Source organism: Octopus bimaculoides, chromosome 11 (genome assembly GCF_046866305.1).
Source record: "Octopus bimaculoides isolate indiv1 chromosome 11, ASM4686630v1, whole genome shotgun sequence".
NCBI classification, from domain to species: Eukaryota; Metazoa; Mollusca; class Cephalopoda; order Octopoda; family Octopodidae; genus Octopus; species Octopus bimaculoides.
This window is the reverse complement of record NC_142938.1, coordinates 44,910,403-44,923,508: the sequence shown is the minus strand read 5'-3', so window position 1 is coordinate 44,923,508 and position 13,106 is coordinate 44,910,403. Positions and strand designations below refer to the sequence as shown.

Genomic DNA, 13,106 nt, shown 5'->3' with positions numbered 1-13,106 from the left:
ACTGATGTCAATTTTGCTTTCATCCTTTCATGGTTGATAAAATAAAGTGTTGATGGTATTGACTAACCCACTCCCTTCAAAATTTCTGACCTTGTGCCTAAATTAGAAACAGTTTATTATTTTGCTGTTGTTGTTTTAGAGTTTCAATTATAAGAACTACAACAGTAATAATATTAATAACAATAACAATTTATATTTTCATTTCAGAATTGGATAAATGAATATACTTCTTCGTTGGGTGTAGGAGTATTTCATTCTGGTGTTCAAATCTACGGATCTGGTAAGTTCCCTTTCTGTTTTTCTTTTGTGTGCGTATGTGTGTGGTTGCAAGGTCTCTGCTAAACTCTTATTGTTCTATATTATTTTATTTTTCAAATTCCACTGAGGTCAAATTTACCTTTCAGCATCAATAAGTTAAGTACAAGCTGAGTACTTATTGACTGGTGTCCTCCCTCCAAATTTCAGGCCTTGTGCCTATAGTAGAAAGGATTATTGTTTGATGAGTTTTGTATTCATACTTCTTTACAATAATACTATACCATTAATTGTGAAAACCCACTTCTTTCTTTTTATACATTTACATGATGGACTGCTCTTGTTCAAATTCTCCTTCATTTTAGAAATCCAATAAAGAGTCCATTATTTACAGCTTCATTAAACTTTTCTAGAACATACTTGCTCACATCCTCTCCTTTTGTAAAACCAGTGGATCCATTGCAGTTCTTTGTTATAAATTGTACAAGGTGATGTATTTGCCTTAAAATAACAAATATTGATATCTACAGATACCTGATGTTGATAATTCTAAAAAATAGAATGAGTACAGCTTAATACATTGTGCTAAGGATTTCCTGAAATGCCTCTACACCAATTTAGGTAGAAATTAATCCTTCAGCTACATCTCTTCTCTATTTATATATGGTAGCTGCTGTACTTCTGTGTTTTGTCTTAGAATTGCTATCATTAATAGAAAATATGTAAAAGGCAGAATTTGATGTTTAAAATCGCGTGTTTTAACCCTTTGATATACTCTGGTCTTTTATTTGATACTTTTTCAATGCTTCATAGGGCCAGTGTTTATCTTAGTTGCCTTATATTGGGCAGTGAAGAGGGCTGATGGTCTCATATTTTTCAGGTCACAAATCAGAATAGTCACTTAAAATTAGTGATGGTATGCATTAATTTATGTCATGCTGACAATTTTTTAAAAAATGTCTTTTATTCAGGCACCATATCTAATTTTTTTTTCATTTCTTTCTAGAATATGCTTATGGTGGACATCCATTTCCTGTATCAGGAATATTTTCAATGGAACCAAGAGAGGCTAAAGAACTTGGAGAACACTTCAAATTCAAGTTAGTATGTTTTTTACAGATCATTTTAATTTCTGTAAACAGTGACCATGTAAATGTTGGAAAAATTTCACCAAACAATGATTCATTTTCAGCTTCAGCCATTTTGTTGTTAAAAAATTTTCTCAGAAAACTAGATTAGTTTGTTATAACCATAAGTGCTGAGGTGTGACGGAGCACCACCTTCAGATGTGTTAATAATCTTTCAGAAAGTTTACTGATTTTTGTGTTATCTAGAGGAAAATTTAAGTAATGAAGCTTATTTTTTTGCACTTGTTCATCTCATGATTTTAGTTCATTGACAGCATGAAGTGTTGTAAAAAACTGTAGACTATGTAATAGTTACTTATTGACAACAAAATTTACAGTTAGACTAGTTATATGATTATATGCAGTAGTCATTATAAAGTGCTTAACATATGTGCCATATACCATCATTTGATGGAAGGACAAAATTATAAAAACATGAACTCAGTTTCAGTGTTAGCCAAGATTTATTCTGACTATACCAATCATCTGTAAGTATTTACAATCTGTAATGTTGGAACCAGTGGTCATCATTTTATATCCATCCTTGTACCCCATCTACTGATTTTGACAATCAAGGTCCAGCCACCATTAGCTTATTACGATAAGTTCCCTCAGTAACGTAGTATACCCTTTGCTTGTCCACATAATCTACATCATGGAGACAGCCTCATTTCCAGCCCCCTCAGACTACTGCTGTGAATCCTTTAGCTAAATCCACTCCCTACGTCACAGAGACATGGCTTCTCAGATGGAATATAACTCCCTTCTTCTACCTACATAGCAAAGGCAACCTTTGTGCCAAGCTGCTTTAGACCCTCATTGTGTGGGCTCCCTTAGTTAACTAATCTCCTCCTCCAACATCAGGGAGATGACCTGTATTAAGAATGGCCTTAGTTTACTACCATGAGCCTCCTAGCTAAACTCTACTTTATGGCGAGATGTTGCTTCTCCTCTGGAATGAAGCTAACCCCACTCAACTTTCATAATAGAGATAACCTTTATGCTCAGCTACTGAGACCACCATTGTGTATTCCCTTGTTAACTAAGCCTCTTCTTTACATTTTGGAGAGATATTACTTCTCAGCCAGAGTGAAGGCAACCTATCTAGAAAGTTGTCCTCACTCTACAACTGCAACAATGTGCAAAAAGTATTCTCCTCTGCAAGTCACAATGAGGATCACTAATTTAGGAGAGCAAAATACCTGAATAAAAACTGATGCAAAGTAGAGAAAACTTTTTCATCCTAATATATAAAAGTTGATGAGAGCTTAGCCAAAGAGGAAAGTGTCTGTCTTCAACCCTTGCAATTTGGTCCATCACACAGCTTCTTTCACAGAGACTGCAAGACAGATAAAGGCTGCCTGGCTTTTCTGACCAAAGGTAGATGATGGGATGATGTTCACAATGGATTCAGCTGACAGCCATATCCATCCTATACATGACAGCAGAATTTCAACACAACTCCCCAAGTCAGCAATGCTCAGGTACTGACCAAGTGTGTGCAGAACAGTTTTGTTGTTCTATGCAATTCCCCACCTCCAGTAGCACTGCCTGGCCAGAGATTTCTGAAAGTTATTCATGGGCCCTGAAAATCCTCTAGAACAGACCAACCACTTGATTTTCATCTATACCCAGAGCCTTCCTAAGAACATTGTTACTCTTGCCCGTTACTTGCCCTTTATAGAATTCTAAAGTGAAACTTCCACCAACTGCATTGTCCAGCTTGTAGAGGGTTATGAGAGTTTGACAGCATTCCAGATACCAGGCACCCTATTGTGATCTTTGCTTGACCCAGGACTGCAGTTCTTTCAAAGAGACGAGCTGGGAAAAAACCTGTCTGATATATGGCAACCATATCTGTTCATTATCAAGGAATTGCTGGAAATGTCACAGCCTCTGTGCATCATCAGCCATAGCATGCCCAAACCTCCACTTAGCATGTATTGACAGAAAATGTGTGCCTGACCAGTGGAACATATCCCTTCCACAGAAACCAAAAGAGTCAGATTGGAACTGGTGAAAGGAACAATAGTCAGGCAGTAATACATGACAGAGGCAATCTAAGTGTTTTTTACCTTTACCCAACCTTTCAGGGAATGCATCTCACAGCTTATTTTGGGGTAAGATTGACCATGCTGTTTATCACCTCATCCCAATTCTTTTCTACTTGGAGAACTGGACCAAACCAAACCAAACCCCAATCAACTTTAACTGGTTCATCTATTCATCATTCCATGACACTGTTGGACAGCATGGACCTGTCACTTCAGGTGTCAAGCTATAGGCTTATGGACTTTTCTTGGTTGATTTTTGCACCTGTCATTGCTTCATAGTTCCTTAGAATTGATCATCTTGATGTGCTTGGTATCTGACACTATGGTGGCATCATCTGCATGTGCCAATAGTTATTCCACACCTTAGTTCATATGGAATGCCCTTCAATGTCTTTAATTTCCACAGTAGTGGCTCCAGAGCTGGTATATCCAGAAGAGATGAGAGTGAATAACATTGACAAACCAAGCACATGATGCTAAATGATTCCAGTCAGTGGCTATTCACCCTAACAACTGAGCAGATGTTGTTGTACATTGCAGTGATCCAACGACAAGAGATGGAACTGAAACTGGCTGCCATAAAGACAGCTGCCAAGTATTGGTAGTGAACCATATCAAAAATGTTTAACTGATCTAAGTTGATCAGGGTCCTACACATGCTCGGTTCCTTACCTACTTCCTCTATGATTTTTCACATGAGGTAGAAGTTGTTGTGGATAGATCTATTCAGGATGATTACTAATCAGACCATCAAAAACAAGTGTCAACCTCTTTGCTAACATCCTGACCAAAATGTTGAAATCTACATTTTACAGAGTTATGGTCCAGGAATTTTCAATGTGCTCTTCCTTACTTGGGTCCTTTCTCAGCAGCATCACTACTCTTCAACTCATAGCACTAGAATTCTATCATTACTGTTGCAGTAAATATCTACCAAAAGGTTTCCAAACAAATTTGGCATGTAAAAGAAAAGCTTTTAGGGAAGCAATGTGTTGCTGACATCACAACAACAATTATAATAATTGTTTCTAATTTAGGCAGAAGGCCAACAATTTTGAGGAGGGAGTGCATAGTCAATACCGTCAACCTTACTGCCTAACTGATAACTTTTTTCACCTCAGAAGGATGAAAAGCAAAGCTGAACTCCCAGCACAATTTTTAACTCGTATTGCAAGACAATTTTCTTGATGGTCTGATGATTCTCTCTATCCATCATCACTACTATAATAATAATAATGCTGACATTTCTAATATTCTTGAAATTTGGAGTGGCAGAATAGTGGATTAACTTGACAGCAGTATTTGGTTGTATTTTATCAACCCCTGTCAAATAGTTACTGTCAGTGCAAATGTTAAAACTTTGAAAACAAAATTTACTCCATGTAATAAGAACAATGGTTTATCTGGTGTCAAAGAGGTACATCTATTTACTTCTGTCAGTATGGTAGTTAAGTTAGTATATGGATAAGGCAAGCAGATCAAATCTTACTGAACATTATTTACTTTATCATTCATATTTCTCTAAAATTGATCAAATAAATACTTGAAATCCAATTGGCTGTTCAATGTAGCACTTCTGTGACTCTGTCCTTCAAATTTAAGATTAGCTTGAGACTTGAGTTGGATTGTCAAATCCTGCAAAAAAGAAGTATATCTATCACCTGTCATGTAGTGAGAACCAACTATAAACTGGGATTGATAAAATAAGTGAAGTAATATGAGCATACTACATTGTTTGATGTGGTAGTTTAATGGCTTATATCTTCAGGGTCTAACTAGTCAGTGATAGCCTGGAAAGAACAGTAAAAGTGAAGAAAGAAGAAAAAGAACATTTTTGTAGGTTAACAAGGTCTTTAAGTTCAAATATTTTCATATAAATTGTTTTTGTTTTGCTACGTTTTTTCTTTCTTTTTCACAAAGGAATGATGGATGGTCACTCCACTTCTAAATATTGACCTTGGCCATTCACCTGTGAAATAGTAATAATGCCTGTTTTACACAGCACAAAGCCAATATTGAGGAATGTAACTGCATCCACTCCATCAATAATGCAGGAAAATGTACACATACTGAACAGACACAGACATGCACATATTGGTGCATGTGCACATCTACATTTATATAAGTGCAAACACAGTGGGTGGACAATAGAATCAGCAGTCTTGGACAAATAACTTTATGGTATTTAGTTAAGTACCTTTATGTTTCAAGTTCAGATGTTATCCACTATATGCTAGAAAACAGTGCTTCAGTATAGCCACAATCCAGTAAAAGTATATACATACACATTTTGATCTGCACATATACTTTCATACACACACACACACACACACACACACAACACACACACATCTGTTATATGGTTTGAACATGAAAAGTGTTTAGAACTACATGTTAGGCGTTAGCTGCTTTTGTATTATTTTCCTCATTCATTCAATAATATCTATTTCATTTTGTTTTCATTTCCTATAGAGAAAGTATTGTGATAGGAACCACAGACTTTAACCCTATGGATATTCAGAAACTTGTTCGAGAAATGGGCAAGGAATTCCGTGGAGATTATTACCATTTGTTAACCAAAAATTGCAACCATTTTTCCTCAATCTTAACAGAAGTATGTATCATTTAATTCTTTTCAATTCTTAATCCCAACACTATAATATACAGAATCATGCTTCCTACTACAGAGCTTGCTTGGTGGCTTGGCTTTTTTAATACTTCCATTCCTTCATACATATCCAGTTTAAAACATTGTTTTTCTGTTACTAAGTATATTACTGAATCTTGTTGTTCCCAGCAAGGTGTGGTGGTAGCCGTTCCTATGAACATTACAAAAAGAGAATCACTTTTCTAGAGGTTCAGCATCATCATATGTTATGCTTTCCTTTTTGTTCAAAACCACTTGAATGGACCACTTTGATGCTAAGTCAGTTTAGATTTAGCACACTTGTCATTGGTCAAAAGGCTTCTTCGAGTGATTAAATGCATGTTGTTATTTAGTCTCATGTCAACCCTGATTAAAAGCATTCCAGTTGTTACCATTCTGATTGTTTAAGGGTATCTAATGTTTCCTTTCCTTATTTCAGATGATTTGAGGGAGATTTGGCTGCTAATTCTATTTCTTTATTGCCCACAAGGGGCTAAACATAGAGGGGACAAACAAGGACAGACACACGGATTAAGTTGATTACATCAACCCCAGTGCGTAACTGGTACTTAATTTATCGACCATGAAAGGATGAAAGGCAAAGTCGACCTTGGCGGAATTTGAACTCAGAACATAGTGGCAGAAGAAATACCACTAAGCATTTCGCCCGGCGTGCTATCGTTTCTGCCAGCTCGCCGCCTATTTGGCTGCTAATTCTAGCTGATCAAACAACCATATAAGAGATTCCCTCAAATATATGTATTTGACATAAGGTAGCTCTCCTGATCTGTAACTTGCATGTAACATTGTGTATATATCAACCACACACGCAACAAACAAATATCATGAGTCAACAAAGGGTCTATGTTGTCAAATTTCTTTCAACTCATTGTAGTCCTAGGTACACTTTGTGAAGTAAAAATGGTCGTAACCAGAACATCTTTGATCATGAGTCTATGTAATGAACCTGATGCTAAACAACAGCAATAAAACAACAAACAAATATTTATACCCTCATGTGTGTGACTATATTACACACACATGTACATACACAATTTTGTACACGCCATAATGCTTCATCATAACAGTAGCCTGTTTATTTTTCTTTTATTTCCTCCTCTTTTATTCTTCATTCAGTTCTCTGTTTCTATGGTATGATCTGACATTACTCCACTTGACATCAGGTGAGTGCTAGCTAGTAAAAAGAGTGTTGTTAGCCAGTGAGATAAGCATTTTAATCTTGTTTCCCTTTGGTCTACCTTCTACAGATATGTCATAGTACTCATACAATCCATATGCAAAACATCCTTAACCATCACACACTTGTTTCTTTTATTTTTACCTGATCACATCCTCTACTTACTTGTACCTACTCAGTCTCTCTCTATCTGCCTATCTCTCTCTCTTTGTCTCTCTCTCTCTAGTTAGTGTTGCACACATAATGCCTCTTGCTCAGCTTGTTCTTTTCCAATTAAAAAAAGAAAAATTACAGCTTAGTTAGAGGTGAAAGGGCAGCGATCATGACATGTTTACAGAGCCTCTGAAGAAGGTGTTGGATAAAGGAGAGATAAAACTATGGTCACAACTACAGGGCACAGTGCATGAAGATATCCTCATATCAGAGACTTAGTTCAAATTCTAGCGACAGAGTAAACTCCACTAAAGACATCCAAGGGCCAGATGATTTTAAAGTGGGTGACCCTTGAAAAGACACTGTCTTCTGATGGACTTCTAAACTTTCCTTTTACCCAGTTTCACTTACAAGATCTATGTTTACCTCAGTAGATGCTTACTGAAGGTGCCATGCAATAGGACCAAACAATGACTTCAAAATGAACTTCTTAATCACATTGCCCTAACTGTGCCCATTGATCTATTGTATGATGTTGTTTTATATATTGTAGAGCTGGTTTGCCAGTTCACAGCTACATTAATTATTTATCTTTTTCCCATGTAAACTCAAACTAAAGTTGTTTCTATTACTACAGCTCACGTACAATGTCTCAATAACTTGATTGATAAAAATGTTATTACACATTAGTTTAGAAACAAAGTTTCTAGCTTGAATCCAGTTCAATACTAAATACATATCCAGGAGTAAGACACTTGATGACTGAGGATCAAACAAATCAAAATATTATGTGAATGTAAATATTAAAAATTAAAAAAATTAAAAGAATGTTTCATCTCTAGAGATGAAGTTAACAGTAAAACAAATGCTGCAATTTCATTAATATTTTTTTTTTTTTTTAATTGAAGCATATGTAAAAGCTGTCATCATTATAATTAATAGAAGTTTCAAGTTTAGTTGTTCAGAGAAATTTTCTTAGAAAGAGGAGTTAACTACAGAAGAGGCATTATTTAAATTGGCACAGCTCTATCTGTATTCTGTTACCCTTTAGATTTAGTCTAATTGTTAAGATGACACAAAAAGCTAAGTTTCAGTTGATTTCTTTTATGAATTGTTGACTTCTGTGTTTTACTTTTCTGTTTGCAATCAGAAGGGCTTCTTATATATCACTGATTCTCTTGAGAAGGTCAACTCAGTGTGAATGTTTCCCTTATCTACTCTTGCATACTGCTATGATTTCATGACTGTATAAGCAACTTTGTGTGTGTATATATATATATAATAGATAAGTAGGAAGGATCTTTGCTGTGATGTTTACTTTTCCATGCTTGCATGGGCCAGACAAGATCATGTTTGGAACAGAGATTTTATGGCTGGATGCCTTTCTTATCAACAATCCCCACTTGTTTCCAGGTAATAATCTATCAAACAACAAACAGCCTGAACAAGTTTACCCTGGGAAGTGGAAGCAAACATCACTATGTGAATGAGCCTTTTGTTTTAAAAAGATTGTACATGTCAAGACATGTCAAGACTTACTTTTGAGTGGACTGCAAGTAAACATTAACATTAGCAAAGCCATTGTTTAGAACCAGCAAGCAAACACACATGAAGATGAAGGAAATATGAATTCACTCAGACAAACTCACACACAGACACACACACATATATATATATATATATATATATATATATATATATATATATAAAATGGACTTCTTTCAGTTTCTCTCTGCCAAATCCATTCACAAAATTTTGGGCAGCCCAGAGCTATAGTAGAAGACTCTTGCCACACACACTGGACCTGAACTAAAAACTACATGGTTGGGAAGTAAACTTTTTAACCACACAGCCATACACACACACACACACACACACACATTAGCCTAGTTAACATACTACATTCCATAATTCAGTCTTTGTTTATTATGTAAATGAAAATTTTCTTTGTTATGTTGAGAAAGACACTAACTTTTTTTGCATTTAATTTTCAGATTTTATGTGGCAAATCTGTTCCCAGTTGGGTGAATCGTCTTGCATACATGAGTACTTGTATACCATTCCTAGAGAAAGCATTACCAAAAGAATGGCTGACACCAGTTGCATTACAGAATGTTTTACAAGATCCAAATCATACGGACATGGAGGAACAATGAAACTTGTTAATAAAAATGAAAAACTATTCACCTTCAAAATCAAGCAACCATCATGGCGAGAACTCTTGCTGCTAGCATTATTTTTTTTTCTAAGGAATGTTTTTTTTTTGTTGTATGCAGAAGTTGAACAAAGTAATATGTATGGTAATGTCTGAACAGTTACTATTAAACTTTCTCATTTAACACATTTTCAACAAAAGTTCTTAACCATAAAAAGGTTAATATATTTTTCCAAAAAGAAGAAAAAAAAATTTTTTAATCTTTTCTTCAAAGTATTTTTTCCCCTCTTTCCTTGTTATGGAATAAATTGATGTGCAGACCTCCTAGCACATAATCATTTTTTTTAAAATTTCTACAATACCATTTGTATGTGTACAGTCCTTCTAAAAGACATTGCCTGCCATAGGTCCTCAAAGTTATGGACTTCTTCCTTCTTAAGCAGTGCCAAATAATGAATAATAATAATAATAATAATAATAATAATAATAATAATAATAAAGATGGTGATGATGATAACTGATAGAAAGAGTGTTACAAAAGGAGCTGATGTTTCTATTGGACAAAATGATTGTACATAGATATTTATATAGAAGCATGTGCACACTTACATGTGAGAAAGCCATTTGGCAGGACTGGGTGTGACCTGTGTGTACATGTAGAAAAGTACAAAATGTAATGTGTGTGTGTGAGTGTGTGTGCATGTATGTATATCTCCAACTGTATATACTGACCCACTGTATCTATGTAAGATTTATTAATTCATAGCTATTAGAGAATGAACAAAAAAAGGACAGACACGACTATATCAAACTTCAGGCTCTGGGTCCTTAGCTGAAATCTCATCATGTGACCTGCTTCAATACTGTATTGGTATCTGGGCCCCCTCCTCCTCATCCATTTCATGTTTTGTTTTATTGCTACTCGACCAAACTAAATATCAGAAAACGTCCAAGAGTGGCTAACTGTAACCTACATGTTAACTCATTCTGAGTAAATGATACCTCTTGAAATACATATCTTTGTTTCCATAACTTTTCTTAGTATTGTTATTATTGTTGTTGTTGTTGTGGTGGTGGTGATAATGGTCACCATTGTGTAGTGATAAAGTTCTAAGTGGACCGACTCATATTTAGTTTCAGTTTCCACTTGGAACTGCTTTAACTTATATCACTAATACACTTCTGGTGCCATAAACACTACAACTTTCCATTCCCTGCCTTTTCCTTAGAAATCTGAGACCTATGAATGAAATATCATCATCATCATCATCATCATTATTATTATTATATCTTCCCAGAATCAAAAAATAAGTCCCAGTCCCCCAAAAGTTGTTGTCTTGTGCCCATATTAGAAACTATTATTATCATTATTATTATTATTATCATTATTATTTTGAGGTGGGGTTCACCATGTATCTTGAAGAAATTATCTTCATCAGTGTTTGTCTGATTTTTAAGAATTTTGAGATGTGAATGCATGTATGTTTGTATTTTTCTTTCTTTCTTTTTTTTTTGTCTAAATATTGGTTTTTTTTTTTCTTTCTGTTCTACTATATTTTTCCTTTTTCTTGGTGAAATCCAGTTACTATTATTAATCAACACATCTATGTAAAAAAAAGATAATTATTTCAAAATACATATCTATCTACCTAGATAGATAGATAGGTAGATATATAGATATAAAACAAAATTAACCGTTGCATGTTCAAATCTACTAGCAGCATAGTTGGCTCCTCTGTTTCATAATAAATCTTGTTTCAATGGAACAAAGTACAATGGCACCCTTTTAATATCCTGTAATTCCTGCACTGGTGTCTTCTACAGGTTATTTTCAAAAGTACATCTACCAACAACACCTTTCATAGTGGCAACTACCTTTCAACCAGTGATTTTTTTTCATTGTAAGACTATCTTTACTGGGGTACAGAGAACTTGATATTTAAATCAAGTCTGTGTGTGTGTGTATGTGTGTCTAGCTAGGTCAGTGACATCACCAATCTTTCTAGAGTTGATGATTATCCACTTTCCATGGATCCATACATGCTCTTGTATACCAATGCAGCATTCATGATCTGGGGGACACCTGTTTGGCTTTGGTTATCATGTAGTACATCAGTTTCCTTTCATGATTTCATGATCATGACAGTGAGATACCTTGTTCTGACGGTTAGGAGTCCAAGATGATTCAAAGTACCAAAGTGTTGTATCCATGATCAGCTGTCACAGCTCATTCTGCTTTCTCAGATTTTGAGCTTTCCCATAATAACCCTGGTGTGGATGAGAGATTGCAAGTACTTGCCCAAAGTGCCACTTTGAGTCTCCAAATGGAAGGGGTAGTTTAATGTCTCTTTCACAGACTGGCTTTGAGAAATGTCCTGTACTGTACCCTAGGTACATTGTTTACATATGTATGTATATGTACTCATAAAATCTCTATACTAATCATAGATAAGAATATATATTGAGCATTTTTCTAATATAATATTGTTCTTAGACTCTTAGAGAGACCATGCATGCGTGACAACTAGGGGATCGTAATTTTAGTCAAACTGGTTCTGATTCAACTTTGCTACTGTCAGAATCACATATGGCAAAATTGTGCCTGTATTTGTTTATTAAAATCAAAAATGTGCTCAATACAACCTTGTGTTACATGTGTGTGTGTGTGAAAAATTATTTTACAATATGGCTAAATATATCTATACATATATAAAAACTAATTAATGTTATCTGATGTGTTACCATATATATATATATATATATATATATATATATATATATATATATATATATATATATATATATATATATATATATATATATATATATATATATATATATATATTTGTGTGTGAGTATATATATATATAGATGTTTTTGATCTAGTTTGGATTATTTGTCATCAAATTTGAATTCTTTGCCATCAAATTTGATTGCAAAGGATTCATATTTCATTGCAAAGAATTCAAATTTGATGGCAAAGAATCCAAACTAGGTCGAAAACATATATATATATATATATGTATATATATGTATGTATGTATGTGTATATATATATATATATATGTATGTATTTATTTATATATGTATGTGTATGTATATATGTATGTGTATGTATGTATGTATGTATGTATATATATATCTGTATGTATGTATATATATATGTGTATATACGTATATATGTATATATATGTATATGTATATACTTGCATGGAATGTACAGTTACATTTAAACACATTCTCACATTTCTCAATCTTCCTACTCTGTGTTTCTTTACTGAAGACTTACTTTTCTGATACTAAAGGGTAGCCATAGATTGATCTGTGCAAATGTGAAAGATCATTTACGATACTAGTATATTAGAACTGCCTCCACAGACTACTGTCAGTCGAAACTGACTTAGTTTGTCTTAAGTATTAAGCTGATGGTGACCAAAAAATATATATATTTTCTTTTTTACTTGACATCTGATTGTGTCTCTAAATATAATTATATGCTAAGATTTCTGTATTTTTT

The 13,106-nt window shown here is 34.4% G+C and overlaps 1 protein-coding gene across 1 annotated transcript in view; it reads left to right on the top strand.

The window, feature by feature from the left end:
• Positions 1 to 10,621, top strand: part of LOC106881186 (deubiquitinase DESI2) — a 59,191-nt gene extending 48,570 nt beyond the window's left edge. Inside the window, exons 2-5 of the mRNA XM_089359931.1 lie at positions 208 to 280; positions 1,262 to 1,355; positions 5,909 to 6,050; positions 9,429 to 10,621. Of these exons, the coding sequence (XP_089216057.1) occupies positions 208 to 280; positions 1,262 to 1,355; positions 5,909 to 6,050; positions 9,429 to 9,590 (471 nt within the window). The 3' untranslated portion in view covers positions 9,591 to 10,621. The remainder of the gene's footprint in view (positions 1 to 207; positions 281 to 1,261; positions 1,356 to 5,908; positions 6,051 to 9,428) is intronic.
• Positions 10,622 to 13,106: the final 2,485 nt, after the last annotated feature.